The sequence below is a fragment of the Dermacentor albipictus genome, chromosome 4, assembly GCF_038994185.2.
Source record: "Dermacentor albipictus isolate Rhodes 1998 colony chromosome 4, USDA_Dalb.pri_finalv2, whole genome shotgun sequence".
Lineage (NCBI taxonomy): Eukaryota > Metazoa > Arthropoda > Arachnida > Ixodida > Ixodidae > Dermacentor > Dermacentor albipictus.
In genome coordinates this window covers 83,349,591-83,375,707 of record NC_091824.1, presented here as the reverse complement: position 1 = coordinate 83,375,707, position 26,117 = coordinate 83,349,591, and the positions used below count along the sequence as shown (strand labels likewise).

The following is a 26,117-nucleotide window of genomic DNA, read 5'->3' as shown; positions in this document are numbered from 1 at the left end:
AAAAGTTGAAGCAAATGGTACAGCAAAGCTTCTTTGTTCTTCACAGTCAATGATACTTGGTAGCTGCCAAAATTTTAGTTCGTGTCATCAATTGCGAGTGCAGCTATTAAAATTGTCCCACCTACTCACATGCTTAATGCTAGACAGAAAAATTTAGTTTCATGTCCTTTGTTGTGCACTTGCAGGAAAACAGCTAATATGTTAACTGACTAGCCATTTGAGTGCACTCAGAGATTGAATGATACATGCAGCACAATTCAGCTAAGGAAGACAGGAAATTTGCTGCGAGCAGTGCACACAGAATGCAAGTTGGCATGGGCTGTGTGAAATTAACTGTTTTGAGAAATACGCAAATTACCACTGTCTTTCTCATGAAGTCTAAGCTAACTTGCACGAAAGCTTTGTAAGCCTGTGCCATCAGTCCTTGCTTACAGTTGCACCATTTAGCCTCAGATAGCAGCAGGTGGATAGGCCTGCTGCAAGAAGTGTGTGCTTTTTTAGTTGTCCTTACGTGCAATGCTGTGTCATCAATGTGGTGGCCTGTGGTCACAGTGTTTGTATACTCGTTGTTGTCACTGTCACTGCTTTGCGACCATCTTAAATTGAAATCCTCTTTTTTTTTTCTTTCCCCTCTCTCTGTCTCTCTCTCTCTCATCTTGCATCCGCCTCACACTCGTTCTCCCACTTGGCTTTTTCCTCTTCCTCCTCCTCCTCCACATTGCCTCCTGTTTCTTTTCCCCGAAATCCTCGAAACTAGTGGATCTCCCTGAAATCAAGGGCCCTCATCGCAAATTTAGAGCCCTGGTGTCTAGTGTCTTAGGTAGGCTTCACCAGATTTTTTTACTTACACCCCTTTTCCCTGTTCCCTTTTCTTATGCTTACGCCTTTGCTTGCTGCTGGGGCTTTGCCTGTGTGAGGAACTGATTAGTTAGTACCACCTTGCCAAGCACAGCCGAGCAAGGTCTTGTTCTAGCACTAGCAATTTGCACTTCGCTCTTGCTCTCTCTTGTCAACGCCGATCGCTTTTGTCAGGCCTACTAGATTTCTCTCTCTCGTCTCGGGATGTGAGCTTTGTATCCTGCCTTGAGCCTTGTGTGCAAGGGCACGTGTAGTTATGTTTTCGGGGCCAATTGCTTTCGCAGTAGCCATCACTTGCCTGCATAGAACTGCTTGGTGTTAGCAGTGCTTGCAATGCTTTCTGCTTTGAGCTTTCATTAATAGCTTTGCTTTGTGTCTGTGTAGTTTCCTATCTATGATAACAGGCTCCTTTACTCTATTTTCTTTTTTTTTTTCCGTGTGCTTGGCTAGTTTGTTGCCAAAATAATGGCAGGACTTAACCATTGCCCTGTTGGTCGATGTTTGGTGTATTTAGTTGCTGAAAAGAGGGCTTCAGTGAACCACTGCCACATTGGCTTTTGTGTGGAGTGGAGTGGCTGCATGTCATAGGGCAGCTGTTTAAAATTTAGTGACTTGTTAAATGTGCAGTAAGTTGACAGTGGCAGACTGGTTTCTGTTTTCTGTTCTGGTAGTACCTCATTTACATAATAGCAGTGGATGCGCAACCTTACAGCAATTGAATATTGAGGGCTCCTATTGAAGGCTATTACTTCTGTAAGTATTCAACAGTAGTTAAAGAATGTGGCACTTGATCTTTGCATGCTGCGTATCCAAAGGTGTAGTATTACATACCAGAAAAGTGCTCATTCTTTGTCATTGACTAGAACCATTTTCAACTTCAAGAGCCTCAGTGCTATGTATTGTTTTTATGAAGCCATTAATTTTATATTTCTGGGGCATTGCAGTTACCTTTTGCACACTAAACTAATCGTATATGTAAGAAACTGGTGCTGACTAAAAATCATAAACAGGGGTCTTGGCATTTAGTTACTCAAAAGGCATTGGAAAAAGAGCAGGGATTGATTTCCATGGTCCAGTAGTGCAGCTGACATTCATAAACAAATGTCAAATCATGCTGCCTTTTTCAGAGAATTATCTTTTTATGCTGCATTACTTTCCTTTAGCATGAGGACAACACTATCCACATATCAGTCACACACAGTAAGAGATCCCTCCTCGGCCAAGCTTCAACCGTGGCTCTGCCACATGCAATATGAACATTTTAACATGAAGTTCATCCCACAGCTTGTAAGGTGTCATGCAAATTGAGGTAGCGAGCGTGTGACATTACCTCTGAAACCCCCAATGCAGCACGTTGCTTTATGCCAAAGATCTCCGAGGCTCATGCCTGTCCTTTTGGGTTGTGCTTTTCACAGTAGATACGACTTTGCTGCATGTAAGATGACACATAAACTATACCGCAGCAGAAAGGCACTTAAACAACACCATGCCGTCACTCCTATGGTTTTTATAAATAAGGGATCAGAGAGAAGTGAAATTGCTGTGGAAAAAACATGAGAAACAGGTATTATTTGCTATCTGATGTACAGTTTGTTGAAAGTTATCAAAGATCACAGGTGAATCCAGATTGCGCACTTTGGGGCATTCAATGCGAAAGTCATTTCGAAGCACATCTAGTCAGGAGTGGCCAGGAGCAAGTGCACACTGATGCGCGCCTCTTGTAGATACTAACCACCACATTCATCTCAAGGTATAGAAGGTATAGCGTATGTGTTGTCTGGGCTTAAGTTTCACATAGTTTGAGGCTAATTGTGTGTTCCAGGCTAATCTAAATTAGCGACAGCTACAACACCCCGATAAGCAGCCTGGCCAAATTTTCCTACATGGGTGAGCACAGCCGAGTGATCATACGATAGTCGACTGACGTTTCTTGATAGATGTCAGCTATTGGCCAATAGCAGCCGTGTATGGGAATATGCTATATGACGGAATATAGCAGCCTCGAAAAGTGTGAGGAGAAGGGTTTTGTTGAAAAGGGGGTCTTCGTGAAAAGGTAACAACGCACTTCACTTGTGAGCCCCACGCACCGCGCACAAGTGCAAAAATTTGGCTGTGATGTTGACAGTTGCGCATGCTATCTGCAGAATGGGTTTCTTCACCTAGTTCGAGGAGTGGTTCAGGGTCTCTTTAGATATGCAGTGTCGTGTTATTGCAACACTATCCTGTAACAATGCAATGAACTCAAGCTATAAATGCAACAGTCTCTTGTTAATGCCGATTATTTTACCAAATTTGCCGCTTTCAAGTGAAAAGAGGTTCCAAAAAGAAGAGAAATGAAAAAGACGAACCAAAACTGCAGTATACTGTAGTTAAACATGGGAACCCCATTGCAGTTAACACATTAGGCTTAAAAGGGCTGAAAGTCAAAGGCATCTAGCAAAACAACGCTAAACTATTTTTGTTCCTTGATGAGGCAAGATCACACAAAAGCGAGATCACCACGTAGAATGATGTAGTGTAGCGGGTCAAGTGATAGGAAGCAAGCAGCTGTTGGCATGCAGCACCACTGGCAGCACATCGGCTTGAATATCTGACATGGCGTGGTTGGGGCACCAGTTTTTTACCTCTGTTTCTACTGTTGTCAGAAGGGGATACTTCTCACTTGGAAGCACTGCATTGTTACTCCTCCATGTCATTTATTCTCATTGTCAGCACTTCATGTGACTTGCCATCTTTATTTTGTACAGTGAAACCTCGTTAAACCGTAGTTGGCCAGAGCTCAGAAAAAGTGCATAATAAACGGTAGTACTGTTTAACCAAAATAGCATGAGATCGACCACTTACCTGTCGAAAACGGAACTCGGAGAGAGTGCGATGAAAGGGGAAAGAACATGCAGTATTTATTCACTTATGCGCGACAAAAGTATTGTTTTTGTTTGATGCCACGGCATCCTAGCAGTGACGACAGCGGCCTCAAATTTACTGGAGCTGCGAGGCAGCTTTTCAACCAGTCCCCCCTCTTCTCGGCAAACACTCGCATGGCAGATTCCCTCGTTGGCGTTACGTATTCTCCATGCACACGCGGTAGCGCTGCAGAAGTTGCAGGGCGCCTTTTACATTGCAGGGCGCTGTTCTCGTCGCGACGATTGCATTCATGAGGCTGACATAACGCGCAGCCTTTGCCACTGTCCGGCCTGAATCGCCCATGCTGTCGCTTTCCGTGTCGTCCTCATCACTATTGCTAGCCGACACTTTGGCAACAACAGAGGCAACGGTGGCGAAAAGTTTAACCTCGTAGCCGACATCTCTTCGTGGTCACAGCAAGGCTGCCAAGCAACTTCTTTGCATTCCAAATACTACACACCGTAGTCAACAGCAGGTCCCTGTCACGTGCCAGCACCGACTTCTTCATGTAACGTTCGATAACACGATTTCTTCTATGCTGAGCATCCGGCGTCTTTTTTATCTGAGCTTCAGCATGATGTGAGTCCTCGCTTGTGCGACGCCACAACGCTCTCAGGCGCGCCACCGTAATGATGTTGATGTGGCTTCACGCACGAATGCACAGGGTGCTTGGAGGCAGTTGTTCCGATCTCTGAGGCCTGTTGTTCTGCCGGGCCGCCCAATGGAGACGACACACCGCCGTGTTTGCGCAACGAAAAGTGGAAACACTATGTGTTAACTGATACGTACGCAATAAGCTGGTACGGTTTATGTGAATACAAAACACATTATCTTCAATGGCTGCTGAGTCGGGGATTTGACTTTACTGCTTTTAAAACGAAACTACTGTTAAAGCAGGCACAGTTTAATGAGGTGTTACTGTACTAGAAAAGAGTGCTTAAACGATTTTAGTTCATGCCTTTTACCAATTGCTGACATGCTGTAAGTGGCACTTGCTTCCTGGCAAACATACTGACGAAGGTGTGTTGAGGCCCCTGATACGAGGGTTGTCTGTAAAATAAGGTTCCCAAGAAGCTGCATTTGCGAAGAACGCGGGATCCAGCGACACTGGCGTGTAGCTTGGTTCCCCCTCTCCCAGTCCCAGCCCCAGAGATCTGTCTGCGATGCTCAGTCTTGGCTTGGCAGCCGTTAGAGATGGAGCTCCCACTCGCTTCTCCCACCAGGTACGAATTACACTTTATGACTCGTTCTTCATTTTTATGCGAAGCATATTATGAGAGCTCAACCCAGCTCCTCAGGCTCGGCGGTGTCGCCTTCAATGACCTTTGACCCCATGCCATACCACGTGACACCGTGACGTCACGACAGAGGAGAAACGGGGCTCCAACTCGCGGCGTCGCGGTGGTATATAAGCTGCTGCGCTTGTTTCTAGGTGGCTTTGGCTCAACTCTTGCAAGAGGGTCTGGGTGGGAATCGAACCAGGGTTTCCGGAGTGTGAGACGGAGACGCTACCACTGAGCCACCAGTACGATGCTTCAAAGCGGTACAAAAGCGCCTCTAGTGAATGCGGTGTTGCCTTAGAAACGAGCTGTTTCTAAGGCTCAGGCGTGCGTCGCTTGCTCAGGCGCACATTTCGTTGCCGCGCCGAACGCTGCGTTGCTCGACGCTCACCGCGTCCAATGCGGGGCACGTAGTCGCTGCGCTGTAGCCCATTTTCTTACACACCTTGGCGGGTCGACAGGAACGCTGTCGCGTTCCACTCTTGAAGGCGAAGCAGAGTAACGCATGAGTTGTTCTTCATCTAGCCGAACCAAATATAGCCAAGCAACAGCAGTCCACCAGGCTAACAGTGGTTCAACAACTAAAATAAAGGCTAGTATGTTTCGCATCCTGGGCTTAACCTTACCTAAGCCACAGCCATTTTTTTTAATGCAAAGAACACTGCTCCAGTAGACATTCGTTCCCAACTATGTGAAGTCTACAGAGAAAAGTGTATGAGCGTGCAACACTTGTGCAATTGATGCAGAGAATTCAAAGACGGACGTACAGACGTCCATGATGAACAGCGTTATAAACTGCCATCGGTTTCGGATGAAACAATTGTATAAGTGGAAGAAACAATGCTGAAAGATCGAAGGGTGATGGTTCAGTAGCTCTGCGAGGTGATCCCTTATGTCAGCAAGACCTGCATTGACAAAATTTTGACAGACCATTTAGAGTATGCCAAGGTTTGTGCAAGGTGGGTCCCAAGAATGCTTATGGAAGACCACAAACGGCAACATGTTGAAGCAGCCTGCGAATTTCTTCAGGCCTACGAAACCGACGACGAGGAATTCTCAGACTCTGTTGTCACTGGGGACGAGACCTGGGTCTACTACACGACACTGGAAACGAAACAACAATCCTGTCAATGGAAACATCCAGAGTCACCGAAGTCGGGGAAGTTCAAACAAACACTGTCTGCTGGCAAAGTGATGGCAAGCGTCTTTGGGGACAGGAAGGGTTTATTGTTGTGCGAAGTCATGCCTGTCAGTACAACAACCAATGTGGACCGCTACTTTGAGATTTTGCAGAGCCTTCACCACTCAATTCAAAACAGGAGAGGCATGCTCACAAAAGGAGTGTGTTTCCATGAGGACAGCGCTCATCCACACATTGCCCATGTAACAAACGATCTCATCAACGAATTGGGATGGGATACTGTCACACAACCGCCCTACAGCCCAGACATAGCCCCAATGGCCTACCATCTCTTCCCTGAATTGAAGAAACACCTGGGTGTGATGCATTTCAGAACCAGAGAGGAGCTGAAAGAAGAGGTTTCAGCTACCTTTACGGCGCAGCGGGAGAGTTCCACAATTCAGGTATAAAGAAGATGGTACACCGCATGCAAAAATGCATTGATCTCAACGGCGGTTATGTTGAAAAATAGGGGAGAGTCTAAGCTTTCCAAACAGGTATTATTGAATGCCAATAAACATGCTTTCCATTGTAAAAATTATTGGGAACCTTATTTTACGACTTGGAAAGCATATTTAACGCCAGCGGACAAGGAAAGAAGGGAGACGACACCACAACGCGCAAACTTCAACAACTTAATTTTAAGGAAACACCCATCTATTTAACCCATGCACAGTGGCGCCACCTCATCCAAATCTTAACCATCCAAAAAAGCCGTCTCCTTATTTAACAAGTCGACCGGAGTGCCCCTTCGGTCGACTTGTTACTGCTAGAAAATTGCTAGGACTTGTTACTGCTAGTTGCTGCTAGAAGATTTTTATATTTTCTAGTAGTAACTGAAGATGTTGTCTTATCACATGTCTCAAAAGGGACCCTGCGATGTTATTTTATCAGCATGTTGTGTCCTAACGAGTTCCTTGTATGGTCCTGAGGTGAACACAAAATGAATTTTAAAAGATTGACTCGGACTAAAAAAAAAAAATGAAAGGAAAGGGAAGGACACATACCCTTTCGGATTTCGCTCACCTAGTGAGGACTCGGTGCTACTTCCAATCAAATCATGCCTTATGTTAAGATAGCTGAAGCCGTCGTCTCGCTATGGTTGTTCTATCACAACCCACATCCATACTTTTTGGCTGATGACATTGCTATAGTGACAATAGCCATGTCCATCGTGCAAGTTAGCACAGTGCCGCTAGTGACTTCTTGTGATGCCTTCACCACAACACTCAACAAACTGTAGTGTTCCATCATTGTTCACAGAAAGGGGGGAAAAGGAAATAAATCTAATGTATGATAATGATTGCTGTTGCCAATGCCTTTGCACCAGCAAATGGGTAGAACACATTCTTTACAGTTATAGTTCTGTGAGCTGTGGTCAATGTGTCACAAGATGGCATGGCCAGTGCTGCTCTACACATCTGTGTCTCCAAGGTTGAGGCCAGACTAAAACTCTCTTTGAGCATCTTTCATCTGACAGAATTGATCCGTAAGATCCGGCAAAGAAGCAAGGTGCTGTGTATCGTCCCACATAATGGCACATTTTTGGAAGAGCCTAAGTTACCAACGAGCCCAACACCACATGAGGTGAAGGGCATGCTTTGTGTAAGCCATTGGGCCATGCACCTGTGGTGTCAGTTTAACCTTTTTATTTATAAATAGTGCATAGACCTGAGGCCTCTTTGTAACTATGAAAAGCGTAAAACATGCTTTTGTTTATGAAGTTTTGACTATATGCACTGTGTGGACTTGTGTAGTATGATCTTAATGCGCAACCAATCGGAATGAAGGACATAAGACGTACGTTTCACATGCCTTCTACCTCACGTCTGCTGCTAAAATCGTTGGTGTGGGATGTTGCTGTCAGCACATAAGCTTGTCTCTGGTAATATATTAAATGCCCTGATCTTGGTGCTTTCACTGCCGCTGAAGAACATTAGGTCCTACAGTAAACAAATGCTGAACTAAACCAAGCATAATTTGCACCGTAGGGCCTCTTTAATGCTGGTTGAAGCAGACAAAAAGCTAGCTATCATTGAAACAAAGTGATAAACAGATGGGTAGCACTGAACTGTGGCAAATACTGTAATGATGGCAGGCATAAGCGGATTTCAGTGTTTAACCTAATTTTGCTTTTTAAAGCAGGCTGTTGTAGGAAGTCTGAGTTTTGATTTCACCTAGTCTCAACAACAAAGTGCGCAAACTATGTTCGATACACGCCCCTTTTCTTTTCTAGTGTCATCTGCGTTGTATTGCATGCAGGAGATCTGTTGTACTGAGCATGGGGACTTGGGAAACCTGTTGTTGACAGCTGTGTAGATCACTGTGGTCTTCTATAATTGATTGTGCAGTTATGCTTGAAGCTAACTTTTCAAGTGTGTGTAGATGAGTTTTGTCTCAAAAGACTTATTTTGTTTTTACATGCTGGTGGACCAAGAAGTTGCGTAGCCACCACGTCTTGTGAGCTCCGTTTTCTAGTTTTTTGGCCCTTTCTCTGGGGCAGAGGTTTATCCGAAGTTTGTGGAAAATCATTGCTAGTGTGTAGAAGCCTGCACGAAAGTTTGCGCTGCTTCTCTTCCTATTGGTTCCCCTTGGGACCTCTATTCTTCAATTAGCCAGCTTTTCCTTTATCCTTTCTTTCTTTCTTTACATGCTTCTTCTCCTTTTTACTAGCAAAGGCCTTCTATTTATTCATGTGTTCTCACTTATGATACCCGCATTCTTCTCTCACATTCTTCACACAGCACTGAAGCACTCTCCTTCAAAGAGGAAAGGAGCTCCTGGGAGAACACGTCAGGTTTCAGCCAACGAACAGGATGTCATCAAGGAAGAAACGGAAGCAGACACATCACCAAGCAGAGATCAAGGTATCTATCAATAGCCAGAGTTTTGTAGATGACAGCCTTTGCAGTGTGATCAAGAAGCAACTCTGTTTGTTGTAACGCTAATTGAAGCTAACACACAGTAATGCATAATTCTTTTGTGGTTGTTTTGTTTGTCATTACTATGCTGTGAACCATGGTGCCAAGCTTTCATAAAGCCTTAGTGAAGTGGGCAGCAGCTGTTGGACCCTGAACAGAACTGCAGCATTGCAGCATTTAATTTACCTACAACTGCGACTGACCCAGAAACTACAAATACCACACATTTGCTTTTTTGTAAAGAGAGCACAAGTTCAGGAACACTGCTTGTAGCCCAAGTTTGTTGCTTTGGCAAAGGCAAAGGCACTCCTTGATATTGAAGGTCTGATGGAACCCTGTCTCATTGGGCAAAATCTTGGCAAATAAAAACGGAGCACTCCCCAAGTTAGAGTTCTTTAAGAACAGACATTTTCATTTGTTCACAGGTGCCAAACATTTTTTAGAATACCAACTCCGTCAGTGTTCTGTCTTTATTTCCAAAGGTGCCCCATGTACTGTATTGGCACGACTATATGTTCAAGTGCATTGTTGCGTGCTCTTGTGTGGTCGGGAAGCGTTCTGGCCCTTCATGGTTGTGCATCAATTGTGGCACGCGTGAAGCTCGCAAGAGAAGCAGCCCGACCATGCTTGATGAATGGAGGCAGCAGCAGCAGCCGTAGCAGTGCGGGCCCCAACAAGCCACAGCGGGCAGCGCCAAGCCACCACAAGGACCATTGCTGTTGCCGTTGCTGCCGCCGTCCCTACTGCCGTGTCTGCAGTTTGAACAAGAGCTCGGGCCCCCACTTGTTGCTCGCAGGGGGAAAACTGCACCTCATGATACTCCTCCTATGGACTCAATTTTTAACTTTTCTTCTTACCTCCTGTGGCGACATGCATGTGTGTGCCTGTTGTTGCCTGTTGTTGGCACAGTTAGCAGCAAATGCTGTTAATAGATGGATCAACTTGCTAATGGAATGGAAATGTCGTGGCATATTTTTATGCAAACATTGCGGTGTGTAAGCCACTCTCCTTGTGCAGTAGCCAAGCATAGCTTTTATTTGTATATTGTATAGCAGTGTATGTTGCCTGATTTAAGACTCTGACTTTAGCGCTATATCTATCTGCCAAGAGGCAGACCAACAAAAACTTCATGTTGATGTTCATATAATTTTCACAGTATCGGCAGTATTTCTTTGTAACACTATGTGGTCATTACCGTATATTGTGAGTATTTGTGTGCGTATCTGTTTTTTAGCTCTGACAATAAGCTCTTGTCTATTTATATCTTTCTTTTAGATGTTCATATCTGTTCATATCCTATGTGTAAAAATGCAGTAACGCCAGCACTTATTGGGTAGGTACAACTAATTGTGCACTGTTGAACAGTGGGTTGCAAGCTCAAAGGGATACATTTAGCAGATAGCATTGACACCCCCGTGTAAAAGTTATCAGACCAGGTGGCAGAAAAGTCCTTACTTGAAATTCGTCTTGTATCTAATACATAGTGACAGCTACCTTCAGTGTTAATACTTATGACTACTTTTGTTGTCTTTACTGAGGCTGCAGTCTTAGAATTGTAATTTAGAATGGTTGTAAGGAGTTTACTATATTATTTGCAAGGCCACTTTGTCTTAACCCTTTCGCTGTCGGACCTTTCTGGCCGTGACGTACCCCCAGTGTCGGGTTGGTTTTAGGGAACGAGCATAACAGGGAATGAACATAGCAATTTATTTTTGATTATAATTGGTATACAAATAACATAGTCAATGCAATATGCACATTTCAGTGTTCTGCAGCTGTTGTTAGTAAACATCATCATCATCATCATCAGCCTGACTATAAAATCCGTTCAACATCCGCATCTGATGATGCAGAACCCTCTTCCTGGCACGCGACTCTGTCCGAGTTCGAATCCGAGCTCGGCTCGTATTCTGAATCGGAATTGAGCCACCGCTCCAATGAGCAGACGAAGGTCCCGCGCGCTCAGCCATCCGAAAGTAACAGCGCGCAGGGAGGAGGATGCCCTTTCAGTCGCCCGCACAAGAGAAATGGGACGTTGCGTGAACAAGACAGAGGGAGATGGAAAAGGGCTAAACAAAGTTCGAAGGGCTTTATGTTTACTGCTGCAAGTCGGAAGCGAGGGTGCGGCGAGAGAGCGAAAGCAGCAATCGAGTCACTCTTTTCGGAGAGGCAACGGCACGTGCGCCTGAACTTGACGCGCCGTAGCAGACACACCAACAGAATAAAAATAAAAACCTTCAAACCAGCGGAGAAGGCAGAACAACCCTTGAACCCATAACCACACGCGCGCTACGCATGATCCAGCGAACGCGGAGCCACCGCGCCACTCAGCAAAGAGAAAGTGGGGAGTGGCAGTCGCACTGTACTCTTCAATACATGGACTTGGACAGGTCGGGGCGAATATACGAACTTGTAGAAGGAGTCAACAGATAGCGTGGCCAATCCAGGAGCGCCAGCTTTGCGCTCAGGCGCGAAATTTTGAACGCGCGATAGAGAACGTACCGGTACGTCAGTGACATGTAGGGGGGGAAGCGCGATGACGTACCCGTACGTCGGTGACAGCGAAAGGGTTAAAACACTATGCCATTTAAATGTTCAATCCCTGTGCGTGTTGTTTACGCATCCTCATCGTCTGTGCTTGGCGGCTGTATGTTGGCACGCATATGTAGCAATTGTCTTTCTAGTGTTGTGAAATTTTTGTGCATTTGTAAATGCCTATGAAGCATTGTAGCATTTTCCTTTTGTAACTTGTTGCTACTTAAGGCTGTTAAATATTCTAGCTATAATGAAGGCATGTTATTATTAGTAGTGGGCACTGCATCAACAAAAGAATGTTTTCAGTAGGTGCCAACTGAAAGTACAGCGGTGTGCCTAATTTTGTCTTCGGGACATACGGTAAAACCTCCATAGTTCGATATTGAGTTATTCAATAGTACGGATAGCTCGTATAATTTATGCAATCTCGTCATTCCTCATGCATACTTAACTTGATTTAATTTGACACCTGATCAATACTGATGTCTGTCTGCGCCAGGTTTCAGTTCAAGCGTCAGAGCAGCATACCCTGGCTGTATCTTTTAATATCATGGTAATAGTGAGGGTGGCTCCACTAATAGGGCACCGCTAGGGCTAGATGAGCAGAGAAAAAATCCTGACTTACATGCATGTTTTTAAATCCTAACAGCTAAGAATGGGAAAATCTGTAGGGGCTGTCAGTTTTCAACAAGAGCTGATCTGAGCTGACGGGGAAAAATTTAGGCTGCCGCTTCAAAGTGTAATGTTCAAGGAGTGTCTCAGTGTTTCTCAATGAAAGCTTCCGGTGCTGTGAAAGGAGATACTTAAGTCATACAGTGGGCCACACTGAAACAGTGGCCAGAATAATGACCATTGTATGACCAATATCGGTAAGAATAATGTAAATACCAAAGTGCGCTCCTCGTGCTGTGCACAGCACGCAACGTTCAGCTTGGCCAAGTGCACTGGTGGCCTTTCCAAGAAAGGATGTGTGCTGTCCACATCAGGAACATAATTCTGGGTGCTGTAGGCTACCAAACCAAGCATCCTCACAATACCAACTGCTTAACATAACCATTTAGCAGATATACGAAGTTTCGAGCCTTTTTTCTCCAAAGCTTTCTTTTTTGTACAATTCAGATATCTGCTTAATTTATCTTTTTTCCTCTTCCTACATGCATCGAACTAACGAGGTTTTACTGCATTGTCAATTACGTGCCACACTGTTTACATGGGTATGCCATCTATTTACATGCGGCAAATGTGATTCTCATTTGTAGGTGGCCACTTGTGATGAGATGTACAAAGTAATATGTCAGCTTCTAGACAGAGCTTGTCTAACAGTGTGCCGTCAGTTGCCTCCAGAGCAGCCTGTAATACACGCTGTCTTGTTTGGCACAAGTTGCCGTAAGACAAGAAGAAAGGACAGGGCCATTTGCACTGCATTATGTTGTCAGCAGATCCATATCATTTACAGTGTAGATCATGGTCAGTTTCAATTGTGAACGATGCCAAGTAATGTGTTGATCTGTGGCACTGGCAATCACCTGAGCTTCTGAAGAGCAATCATTCTTATTCGCTTGCGTCATTGCCTGTCATATCATAATTTCAATGTGCATTTATGAAGTTTGACATATGTGTAAAAATATTTGAGCAGTCTGAATTTTCGGTTATTGAAACCTCGTGCTTTTCTTTTGTGTATAGTTCACCTGTCGTTTCACGCTGCAGCGTCCTGTGATTGTTGATGGCACGAAGACTTGTTAGCACTAAGCATTTGAGCCATGTAGGTTTCTTGCCCTCATGCAGAAGTGTCCTTACATGTATAGGTACAATTGCAAGAGTCACAACGCATTTATTTCAGACATGTCATGATCGTTATGCCTCATATCTCAAACAGTGTGGTCTAGCAAGTTTTATCTGAACCTAACTATCAAATGTCCATTTTGAAGTAAGTATTTACTCACAGTATGAGTAATTCTTTTTTTTACCACGTTATGAATGAAATTGAAGTAGGAGATTATGACTTTTGTTGTTTGAATGTTATGTTTATCTGGACAGTTCTCAATGTAACCTCTGTTTTATTTGTAAGATTACCTTGCAAGTCTTAAATAAAGCTGTTTTCTACACTGCAAAAAATACACTGTCCATTGCTCCCCTTTCATTGTTAAACTAATTGACTCAATTGTAGCAAACACATCTGATCAAAGCAGAATAACTCTGATTCCATATTGTTTTCTACTGACCTCTTAACTCTCACACATCTCAGAAGTCATTTCTTCTTTTGTATAAGTGCATCCAAGTGTTTCACAGAAGAGTTGGGTATAAAATATGGTGCATCAGGTGGAGGCTATTGCTAGTGCCAAAACCAGAATGGGAATGCTGTTCTTAGATCTCAAAGGCACATAACAGTGTGTATACAAGAAGGCCTTCTTAAAATGAAGCTTTCTTTGCCTCATCCTCCCTCTTTCTGGAGCGTTCTTGCCAAGTAGAAAACAACTTTGGCCACTGAATATCTGTAACTAGGCACGTTACACTAGGCATAACAACATTTGCTTCATTGTTACATTGGCATGATCACATTGCATTTGAATAAGCATTGCTTTGCAATTGTATCATTAGCATTACATATGCATAAATTTACATTTGATTTGTGTCAGTTTGCACAAACATTTCTGTCATTAACATTATGTTTGCATAACATCTGCTTTAACATTTGCCCAAGAATCAAAGGAGGCATTGTTTAACACTCATTGCAACGAAATGTTTGATCCACCAAATTTTTCACCTTTAATTTCTCAGCCAGCATGCACCGCATTCAGAAGCATGAATGTGGCATTGTGTCTGTGATCTTTATGAAGGCACTCAAAATTTGTGTAAAAACATCTAGTTGCGTTGGCTTCACAAAGTACACCACTGTCGCAAGTCATACTGAGTTTAACCTCACACGAGCAGAAATGCTGCTCCTAAAAAGGTCACTACAATGTGCAAGCACTCAAATGGGCGCTCCGCTGTTATCATCAAATTGGTCTTCCTTGTGCAGCATAGGCTGAAGGTGCGTTGCATACACAATGCTACAGAGAAGGACCACAGCACTAAAGGAAGAACTCGGGTGACAAGGAACAGCTTGCTTAATCACTCCACTTGCTATCTCACAATGCCTGTAGCAATACATACAAGCTTATGAATTACGTGCGTGTGATAATGTATTGTTCTATTCTGCCACTGTTGCGCCACTCGAAAAGTTGTGTTAAAAATGTTGCTGAAGACTGCGGTAATGTGGAATCTTGCCTTGCCCCCATTTCCTTCCCACTCCCATTCATTCTTGGCAGGCTCGGACTTGCCAGCGTCTGAGAAGAACTCTGTGTTCAAGTTCAGCGATGGAGACACGGCAGCCATGATGAAAGAAGCACTGAGCTTTTCTTCGCACCCCGCTGGCACAGAGCGGAGCAAATCCAACTCCGAACATGTGTCAAAGTCGGTTGTGCTACGTTCGCCTGCCACTGTTGTCACCATTCGAGCCTCGGAAACAGTCAGGTACTTGGTCTCCTCCCCTTGAGGCTTAGCCTTGTGGTGCCCCTATGCCATGTTCACTCGATTGTAACGTGCCCTCATTTGTGATGAGCCCGCAATTTCGAGCCGATCAGGGAAGGCATAGCCGTCCTCTGAGCCAATCAGAAATGACAATATGGCGAATTTGACAACCTGGCGGATTTTGACAGTGTCTAGAATAGTGACTAAGCTTTGAAATTGTTGCATCACGCTCCCTCCTGGTCTTCTTTCTTTCCTCTATGAGAATAACACCACTTGCAGCACCGTGCGGATTGGATGGCAGAAGTTTTTTTAATGCCTATGATGATAGCTTGTCACTGTTGCAGTTTTGGTTTCGTACTTGACTCTAATGCACATCTAATTTTTTGTGTTACCTTTTTCGGAAAGAAAGTGCACACTAGAATCGAGTAAATACAGTCCTATCTTTCATATATAGAAAACAACACTATAAAGGTTAGAGAGACTTCTCTTGCTACTGGTAATTGTGGCCAAAAATAGTATGTCATATATGAAAGAAATATTAGATATGCATCATGTAATCCAATATAACATTGTCTCATGCTTTTAAGTTGTGCAAGTCTCATGTTTTTAAGTCGCAAAATATGATGTAATTATTGCATAGAAGGCATCGCATATCTGAACTAATTTACCGCAAAACAAATGAAGTGACACATTCCATCTACCAGCAGCCCCAGCTCACTGCTTGTGATTGTGACCAAGTCATAGTCTGTCGCCCTACAAAAATGCGCATATAAAACATATTTTAGCATAACATTACTTCCACAACTTGTAGTTGTAATATGTGAAGTAGTTATTCTACAAAGCGTGTCACAGGTCAAAACTAACTGCATTACAAAGTACACGAAGTGATACACTACACCATATTTTTTGCATTGCCTCCACATTACTGCCTGCTTTGTACGGAACAGACTATAGAAGATTGTGAAGTTGGTATTCTAGTTTGATAGGTAGAGTCACTAAGAAGAATGAGATCGCTCCTTGCAAAGTTAATCAAGTTTGTTTGACGTATATCAGTCGGACTAGACAAGCATAGCCTCTGGCTTGCAGTAGTTGTCATCTTAGGATATTTTCTGCTGTATCTAGAGGATTCTAGCTTTCTCACTCATTGAAATGCAGCTGGCATAGCTGAAACAAGTTTACTTCACACGAAATAGCTCAATACATAGACTACACCTAGAACAGGGCAGGCATCTCTTCTAAATGTCTTGAGTTTTCAGTGTATTAATATATAAAGTGAACTATAACCAACTTGCCCAGCAGCAGACTTTAAAGAAACGAGTTTGTTAGTTATTTATAATTCGGTACTCTAGTCCAGTTGAAGCTGCTGAAATAAGTGCATCAATCTTTCACCATGTGATGTTCTTCCACATTCTATATTACCAGAATCTGAGAAAGCACAGTCATAATTGTCAAAATCACTTGTAAAAAAATCGGAGCCCCTTTCCTCAAAAAAAAAAAGATGGTTGAATGTAAAGCTTTTCCCCAATGCAAACTTTATCAAAGTCAAAGTCCAAAGCTGTCAACCCCACAACGAACCCAAAAAATGCTGAGCAACCTGATGCTATGCATATGTGATTTGATTGCTTGTTTAGAATTGTATTTTGTGAATGTTGAAGTTAAATGGGACCCATTTTGTTAAGTTGCATAGCCCTTATTTTAGATCATGTAGCCGTTGATTACACGTACACACTCACACCTTCACAGACAACTCTACACTTGCACAGTATTGCCTTGTGATCGCTGTGGTAGACAGTCAGAGGCTCTGCCATCGCAACATGACACAGCCTGCTTCCAAACGTGAGATCAATGCATGAATGGTGTTGCGTTGTGGGTCTTTGTACATGGTTAGTTTCTTCAGTTTCAGTGAGTAACAGTATAGCTTGAAACTCTCGATCCATTTGCCATGCTCTTTTGCAACATCGATGTTACTCACTCACACGAGGATCGGAGCACTATGTGGCTTTAAAGTCTTCATTTCTGCCAAGAACGTTTCCGCATCACAACGAGACGTGTTCGGTCTCATGTACACGCTGACGATCACAAGACCAGTAAGCATCTTGACTGCACAAACGTCTCCCACATGGCTTCTACAGGCCATTGCCAATACAGGGGATTGGCCTTGTGGGCACGATCGCGCAAGCGCTTACGTTCGTGTACGGCAGCCTCTTCTTCTGCTATGAGCTGCACCCGTGGCCTACCCATGGTGACGGCCGGGAATGCATGACATGATGCGCGTAATGCAATGCAGATATATACAGTTCGTCTGGGTAGTATGGTGTTCAATCATCTTTCTTTAAGGAAGGGGCTTTGATTTTTTTTTTCCTCAGCCTAAGACGAGCCCATGTTCACGTGCACTTGTCTCCGATAAGCAGGGAAGCTCAGTTAGTCGCGACAGGGGTAGTGTCACGCCTAGCATACACAACTTGCGCTTCCACTGAACTTTGTGCACATGCGCTATTCTTGCTAAGCTCGTCGGTTTGTGCCAATATCAGGCACTGACCGGCCGGCCACTCGATGCAAGTTGGCTTTCCTGCAGTGCATTTTTGGCACTCATGGACGAATCAGTGAGACATGAATAGCTTCGCTTTAATAAAGCTGTTCTGTGCTGATAATACAGATGTGGAACTGTTGTGCTACTCGTGTGGTGTGCAAAATTTCCAGTATCATCCTGCTTGACGGCATGTGAATTATGGCATAAGTATAGTTGTGCCATGATGCACCAATATTGAAGTCTGCAACCAGTAATTTGCAGAGTGGCCAACCCCAGCAATAATAGCAGCACAGCTGCCTGGAAGGCAATTACTTGGAGTGAAACAAGTACACTTGAACCAAAGCCATTGTGTTCTGCTGGTCTTGTCGTATACATTTTTTCCAATCATTCTTCAATGCCTCCGGTTTGCTGTAGCCAGGTTCACCTGCGTCTAAACACTAATTTGGCTTAGAATATTCTAACTGTAGGTTATATAAAAGTTTTGCATATGTAATTTGTCCTACCAATCACTGAATTCAAGGCTTGCAAGCAGGCTGAGTGGTAAGTCAATGTTACACTCAGTTAAGATATGTGTTTTAATGTTTATGCTGAACACAGATAGCATCCCATCACAAGTAAAGCACTGTGAGATGAAATAATTTGCTTTGTATGTAAATCGTGAACACATATTGCTCACATAGTGCTTGCAAGTGGTCTGATCTGTTGTTATAATGTATGGCCTAAATTCCATTGTAAGTCTCATGAAGGAGAAGTGACGGCAGATCAGTTCGGTGAAAGGACAGAGGGAAAGAACAAACTTGTACGGGTATAGTTCTGCAAATTGTTCTACTTATAAAAATGCACTGCCGTGCACAAGTTCAATGCAGTATGACCTTGCTAACGCACTAACATTATAAATGTAACGGGGTATCTCTGCATGCTCAAAAACATTAATTGGCCTTTCACCACGGCACACTCCAAAACAGTGCTTTAACTGCTCCCAACTTGCTTTGACAAACTGTCTTACTGGCTCTCAAAACTTCTCCAGACCATGCTTTTCCAGTTCCACCCATGTAATGTCACTGAAAGTGCCCCATAATTTGTCATGCTAGCAAAGTAGGAAACGATAACTGTGCTTCGTACATAGCAAGCAACACTACAAAGGCTTTTCTCAGCAGGCATTCGCATACCAAAAAATTGTGCGTCACATATGAAAGGGAGATGCAGGTATGCATCATGCCATTAGCATCATGCAAATTGCATCATGCAAATTGTAACATTAAGGGTCATACTTCATGTTGCATCTTAATGTTATATACTTAATGTCATATATGATGTATATATTACATGGAAGGCAATGCAGATCTGAGCCTATTTACTATCGAACGAGTGGAGTGACACAATTCTACGACCAGCTGCCGTAGCATGCCACTTGCACTCACGGCCAAAACATAGTGCAGTATAATCTTATTAATTTCAACTTCGGGTTAAATTGAACTGATGCAGTGGTCCTGTCAAAATTATGTGTATTTCAACGTGCAAAAACGCCCGGTGATTTGAATGCATAGTAAGTTGCAGCAGTTCATTCAAACATACCGTACCGCCAGCTGTCCTCTCAGCAGCACACTAAATCACATGATGGGACTTCCAACTTGACAGCATGACCGCATGACGGCTGCTACTCTCATCTACCATTGCAAGTACCGTATTTTGGCATGTATAACCCGCTCCAAAAACGTTTAAATTTAACAGTAAAGTGGGGGTTCAGGTTATGTGGAAATTTTGCCTTGAAGTGAGGCTTAACAGCAGAGAAAATTGTGCTTAGATGCCTGGCTTCATTACGGCAGCGTGCATGGCGCTGCCATGCAAAATATATCGCCCTGAAAAAGACAAGTCCACTTGTCAAAACGTTGGCTTCTGTTTTTACCTTGTTCTCGTCTTTCACGTCGTCTTGAATTTCCATCTCCTGCCTTCCCCGTGACTTCCAGAACTCATCACTCATTTTAGTTCAGTGTACAATACGCCGCGTAACATAGCGCTGCATGCAAGTCCTCCATTCAATGAGATTCCTTCAATTCTAAGAAATTCTCGGGCCCCTTTGAGTTCGAATTATAGAGGTTTGACTGTATGTCGCTTACTGGAATTACAGAGATTCAGAAATAACATGTTATTTTATGTAGCCTTATATCCACAAGTTGTATTTGTGTATTAAGTAGTTGCTCTATTGAAAAAGTAGCTGGTCAAGAACAACTGCACTATAATATGCGCAAAGTAAGACTTGTATGACCGTGCTATTTGCATAGCCTTTGCACCGTTGCCTGCTAATTATGAAACAGAGCGTAGGGTGCCAGCTGCATGTAACACCTGGTGTTGTGTGGTGTGGCAGCGTGAGTTCCCTGGGGCCATCTGCCGTGCGCAACCTGACGTGGACTCCCCCCCACAGTGTTGAAGGCTCTACCCCGACACACACGGAAGGAACGCCTTCGTTTACGGAGTCCAGTTCCAGCGGAGACATTGGTGGGTACCCGAGCCATTCTTCACGCCCATTGTCAAGCTCACCACCCGTGAGCTTGACAACTGTTTCACAACAGTTGTTGACTACTGTATGAGTAGCTGTAGACTGCTGTTCGGAGAGGCTGTAAAATGGTGTGTTATATTTGACTGTACAGGTTATGAGAATAATATTCCCCAAATAACAAACAAAACAAATACTTCGTGTATGTGCACAGATATGTACACAGATTTAAGCAACTCGTACATTGAAAGCAGCGAAGCTGTATTAGAGAATTCTCACACCCTTCAGAAATCTGGGGGTCTGGTTTGCCAGCGCCCGAAATCTACCCGAGACTGCAAACACTCCACTGTACCTGGTGAAATTCAGGTTATACTCGAGTTTTTAGAAAGACTCTATTGTATACAAATTTAGTATGCCTATACTCTCCGCTATATCCAATACGTTTCTGTATGCTGTGCTGGCTCTACCAACGCCATGGTGATACGGCTACCTTGGGGGCTTTAAAGCAGGGTTTGTTGCTGGCTGTTCTCTGGCTAATATTGGATGCTGTTGCGCACACCACTGCACGAAAACTATTGTGGAACTCCCCTATGCAGCTTCACTGTAAAAAAGAAAATTGAGGTGACCTTTTATTTGTAGTTGTGACCATAATTGAGCTGGTAGACTTCTTTTTTTTTTCTTTTTTTAGAGGCGATAGTGTGTTTCCGAATGCACAGGCTGTGATTGCATCCTTCATCACATTGAACACCTTGATAAACCACCTTGATAAACTCTTCTGGGCCGGGGCTAGTGAAATAAATTTATTTTTATCTCGCAGCTTGCCCAACGACACCCCTTAAGAACTGGATGAATAAGGGGTCACAGCCTTCGCTCGGTGACTCACAAGGGCTACACGACAATGAAACGGTGAGTAACTATTATTAGTTGGTGCTTTTTTTCACGTATCACTGCTGCAGGAAGTGGCTGCATCTTGCTGTGTCATGCTGTATGGCTCTTTGAAAAATGAGCACTGTTTTTGCATCCGAGATGATGGACTGCTCAGCTTTTGTGAATGCAGTGTAATCTCAAAGCCCGAAAACTAGGTCCCCTTAATGTTTATCGGGAATGAAATATATTAGGGAGTCAAAAGAATTATACGCACTCTTATAGTAGAAATTACTTTAGCAACATTTCACAAAACAGAAATAGATGATTTTTTTATGTTCATATTCTGCTTTTCGGCATACTTCTTTGTCTACCTGTTATCTAGCAGAATCCAAAAGGTTGCATGCACATTCAACATTTTTGCCTGTCGTGGTTGTTTATCCAGCTCCGTCATAACCGCTGACACTTGTGCAGACTTGTTTGAAATTGCATATGAATTCGAATGCAGTTGCTTGCGACAAAACAATTTCTGCACACTGCGCACAAAGTTTTTAATAAGCCCCAGCACTGGTAACTTGAGTCAGACCAGAAAAACAGATTCCTCATTTTGTGCTCTTCTTTCGTGCAAATCTTGTGTGGCAACCTTCATTTTTCTAGCTGCAGTTGAAGTTTAACTGATGTAGCATTTTCAAAACCACGCTGTTGATGGCCTCAAACTATGAAGCACATATAAGAAAGTATGTGGCAAGCACAAGTCTGAAGACAATTGAAGTGTGGGAATTTTGTACTCACTCTCATATTACTAACTTTTTCATGCCCTAGACCACTGGGATCAGAATGAAGAATTCTGATTATTTACCCATAGCATTTCTGGAGCCTTTTAGGGAAGGAAAAAAGAAATATCTTAACACTGCACTCATAATGTGAATGAGTGAGTCTGCACGTAAGATAATCTTGGAATACTAAAGCTATGCTAACTTGTAAATCAGTGGAGAAGGGAAAGTTTACATTAGCTTTGCGATTTTCAGTGTTGACAAAAATAGCTACAAGTTTTAAAATGCAACAGACGTGAACGTTTGGCATGAAGTGAAGTCATCTATGTGACCTGCCTTGACGGTACATTGTGAAGTTTTCCAGTTTCAACCGATGAGTGTCGACTTTGTGCATTTCAGCTCGCTGTGTGTAGTGGGGATTTGCCTTGCAACATCAGTATTGCAGCATGAAGAACGGGGTTGAGCATTGTGCCTTGTGTCTGCTGCGCGATATTTTTTCTATGCCTTTTGTTGTTGTGCAAGCGTCGGTCTGGAGTAAGAAAGCTTGGTACATTTGCAACTGTGCATATTTCACTGCATTAGGTGGTAGCAAAACTTGGTCACATAATGTTTCACATGATGCAATGGCCAAACTGGGCTCACGCCGCTGGCAAAGCCAGTTTCGGAAGCTATATGTTCTGCTGCCATAGAGTTTTAAAAGTTTTACGCTTTTCATCTCAAGCTTGAATGTACATTCTAGCCTTGTGCAGTCTGTTTATAGGTGCAGTACGGCATCTTATTTGCAAGCTGTTAATGTGTAAAGGCAACAACAAATGGAACACTACAATGCATGCGCATTGGTCCCCTGTGCGTTCTGTGTCATGGAATAGTGAAACAGGGTCAGGTCAAAAATTGTGAGTAGCAAATGCATCCTTTGGACTGTCCTTGAGCTAAAAGGTTTCTGGGAAGCCACCACGTTTCACAGAATCTGCTAGAGGCTGCATGCTGAAACGAGTCATGTTTCATTTATTGCTCACCATGCCTGCTGGCATGACTCACAGCGAAATAGCAAAAATCTATTTTCTACATAGTGCCAGCCCTGCCTCTGTGAAGGCTTCTTCTTTTTTCAATAACATTGTAATGAAAGTTAGAAAGTTCTTAAAAAGTTCTTGCACCCTGAGGGGCGTTATTGTCAGGTCTGTTTCTTAAGTGCACTCAACTGCTGATTTTGGGTCATAATACAGTAAAACCTCGTTAAACCGTACCCGCTTAAACAGTAGTTTCGGTTTAAAAGTAGTAAAGTCAATTCCCCGACTCAGCGGCCATTGAACATAATGTATTTTGTATCCGCATAAACCGTACCAGCTTATTGCGTACGCATCGGTTAAAACGTAGTGTTTCCACTTTTCGTCGCGCGAACACGGCGGTGCGTCGTCTCCATCGGGCGGCCCGGCAGAACAACAAGCCTCAGAGATCGGTACAACGGCCTCCAAGCGCCCTGTGCGTTTTCACGTGAAGCCGCATCAACATCAACATCATTTCGACGCCGCATGGACGCCGTGCCGGAGAGCGTTGTGGCGTCGTGCAAGCGAGGACTCGGGTCATGCCGAAGCTAGGATAAAAAAAGACGCCGGGTGCTCAGCATAGAAGAAAAATTAGACATCGTCCGTGCTACCGAACGTGACACGAAGAAGTCGGCGCTGGCCCGCGATATGGATCTGCTGTTGACTATAGTGTGTGGCATTTGGAATGCCAAGTTGCTCGGCAGCGCTGCTGCGACCGCGAAGAGATGTCGGCTACGAGGTTCGACTTTTCACCATCGTTGCCGCTGTTGTTTCCGAAGTGTCAACTAGCGACAGTGATGAGGACGACACGGAAAGCGACAGCACGGGCTATTCAGGCCCGACAGTGGCAGAAGCTGCGCGTTACGTCAGCCTCATGAATGCGATCGTCGCAAGGAGAACAGGGGCGCGATAACGTAACTATTCCAAACGAAAAGTTTTCCGAACTCCGGCACCTGGCAATGAAAAAGGCGCCCCGGGACTTATGCAGCACTACTGCGCGCGTGCACGGAGAATACGTAACGCCAACGAGGAATCTGCCGTACGAGTGTTTGCCGAGAGGAGGGGGGCTGGCTGAGAAGCTGGCACGCAGCTTCAGTAAGTTTGAGGCCGCTGTCGTCGTGCTAGGCCGCCGCGATATCAAACGAAAATAACATTTACGTCCCGCGAAGTGAATAAATACTGCATGTTTTTCCCCTTTCATCGCACTCTCTCTGAGTTCCGTTTTCGACAGATAAGTGGGCGATCTCATGCTATTTCGCTTAAACAGTACTACCGTTTAGTACGTACTTTTTCCGAGCTCCGGCCGACTACGGTTTAACGAGGTTTCGCTGTAGGTGTCTTTTGCATATTCTCCATGAAAATGTGGCAAGCTTGCAATGCATAATATGGAGGGTTTAAATTTTCACCATGTCAACAGGACTAAGAAGTGTTTTCACTTCTATCTTGAACAGTGGCATGTGAGTACAAGATGGAGGCTACTTACTTTTGCCTTTCGATTTTTCTGTACCGCCACCGTTTGCTACTTAGCTGTTGCTTACTTCAGCTATGTCATGTCCACAGCGCTGTCAAGCTTTCACAAAGCTGATTAATGTGTATCATTGCCCGTTCATATTCCTTTCCCTAGCAGAAGGGCTTATTATTGTGTAATTTATGTCAGACAAGCATTTTACCTTGCTTATGGTTGGCGCCAGAAGCCAGCATTAACATTGTCTCTGGCTTTAGTTTTAATCATTAGCTGTTCTTATGCTATGGACAAAATTCTATTCTTAACCAGCGGACTAAATCTCAAAACCGTTGCAGAAACACTCATGACTGTATCTCTTGCACTCATTTCTTTGTTTAACTAGAAGGTGATAGCCATTCTGCAAAACTGTGTCCTGTCTGTAACTTGTTATACTGTACTAGTATGGCATGTACGAAAAGAACATCTGCAAGGACACTTGAGAATGAAATATATAAGGCTTTTGACGTTATAGTTCTGTGGAAATCCGGAAGTTGGAGAGAAGTAATTAATAATATAATAATTAATTCACCCTGCCATCTGCTGCTGTCTGGTTAGCTCAGATCGTGGAACAGCTGCCCCAGAAAGGCGGTGGTCCCAGGTTCAAGTCCAGGACCAGTAGAAATTTTTCTTCAACTGCGAGGCTTTTCTTTTGAGGGTCCCATATGGGCTTCCTTTGTAGCTATTGCTACGAACGGGTGGATGTCTGATTTTCTCTTTATCAATTAGTTCTCTCCACCTTGCGGGTTTCCGCAGAACTGTTACGTCAGTCTTGCCTTTGCTTCGAGTTGTTGACAAATTCGACTTCGCCCTGCCATGGAAAGGCGGTAGGCCCGGGTTTGAGTCCCAGACCAAAACGAATTCTTCTTCAGCTGCAAGGCTTTTTCTTTCAAGGAACCCATATGGGTTTCCTTTGTAGCAATTTGCTATGTTTGGGTGAATGTCTCATTTTCCCTTTGCTATATAAGGCTTTTGTTTGTTGATGTCTGACCCCTGGCTATTGTAGGCTTTCTGCCGTGCTTTCGTGTTTCAAAATTGATGCTATGCAGCTTTCAAGAGATATATATACAGTATAGGAAAAGTGGTGCTTAAGTACTACCTGCTGCTCGGCAACCATGTAATATTGTAATGCTTGGCCGTTTTACTATCCACTGTTGCAAGTCGGGCAATAAGGACACTGTCATTTTTGTTTCATTCATGAAAATGGTTGGCATTAGTATTTCAGTCAGCAGCAAATTTCCCCATTCAAAATTTTCATTGCAGCTAGGTGTACTTCGATACTATTGAATTGCTTTTGATATATGTGTCAAGGTCCTCTTCAAAATTTTTTTAGTATCTTTTTAAAAAGCTGCAAACGCTACACTCAGATCCAGAGCATGGATCCATTCTGGAACCACTCAGATCCAGAGTTTAAACCACACAGATGTCTCCTTTCATCTTTCTTTTTTCCTGCTTGAATGTCTGTTGTGTGTGCTCAATTTCTTTTTATCTAAAGCTTGACTAAACATACAAGCTAAAATGCACGTGACATGAAATGTAGTTTAGCCACTGCGGCCTTCTTCCAATATAGTCATGTCTCTCTGAGCAGTCTGTTCCACCTCTGTCATTAGCACTGCCTCAACTTTTTAACTGCATGTGCTCTGTGATGTAACTAGTATTTTCACAAGGCAAGTTGCTTGAAGTAAGTTGCAGTTGTAGGTACCCCTAACAATGTGTGTATCCTA

General features: G+C 43.7%; 1 protein-coding gene across 9 annotated transcripts in view; it reads left to right on the top strand.

Annotated features, from left to right (window-relative positions):
- The window catches only part of LOC135901177 (phosphatidylinositol 4-phosphate 5-kinase type-1 alpha-like), a 93,035-nt gene that overhangs the window by 48,535 nt on the left and 18,383 nt on the right, over positions 1 to 26,117 (top strand). For 6 of the 9 annotated variants that reach the window (XR_011513976.1, XM_070537214.1, XM_065430859.2 and 3 more), the window contains exons 13-17: positions 758 to 820; positions 8,967 to 9,089; positions 14,987 to 15,191; positions 20,084 to 20,214; positions 21,030 to 21,118. Coding sequence is in view for 8 of the 9 variants with exons in the window: in XM_070537214.1 (XP_070393315.1) it covers positions 758 to 820; positions 8,967 to 9,089; positions 14,987 to 15,191; positions 20,084 to 20,214; positions 21,030 to 21,118 (611 nt within the window). In the remaining variant the exon portion in view is untranslated. Of the gene's footprint in view, positions 1 to 757; positions 821 to 8,966; positions 9,090 to 9,743; positions 10,817 to 14,986; positions 15,192 to 20,083; positions 20,215 to 21,029; positions 21,119 to 26,117 lie in introns of those variants that run through there. The other 3 variants (XM_070537215.1, XM_070537216.1, XM_070537217.1) reach the window with 3 other exon arrangements.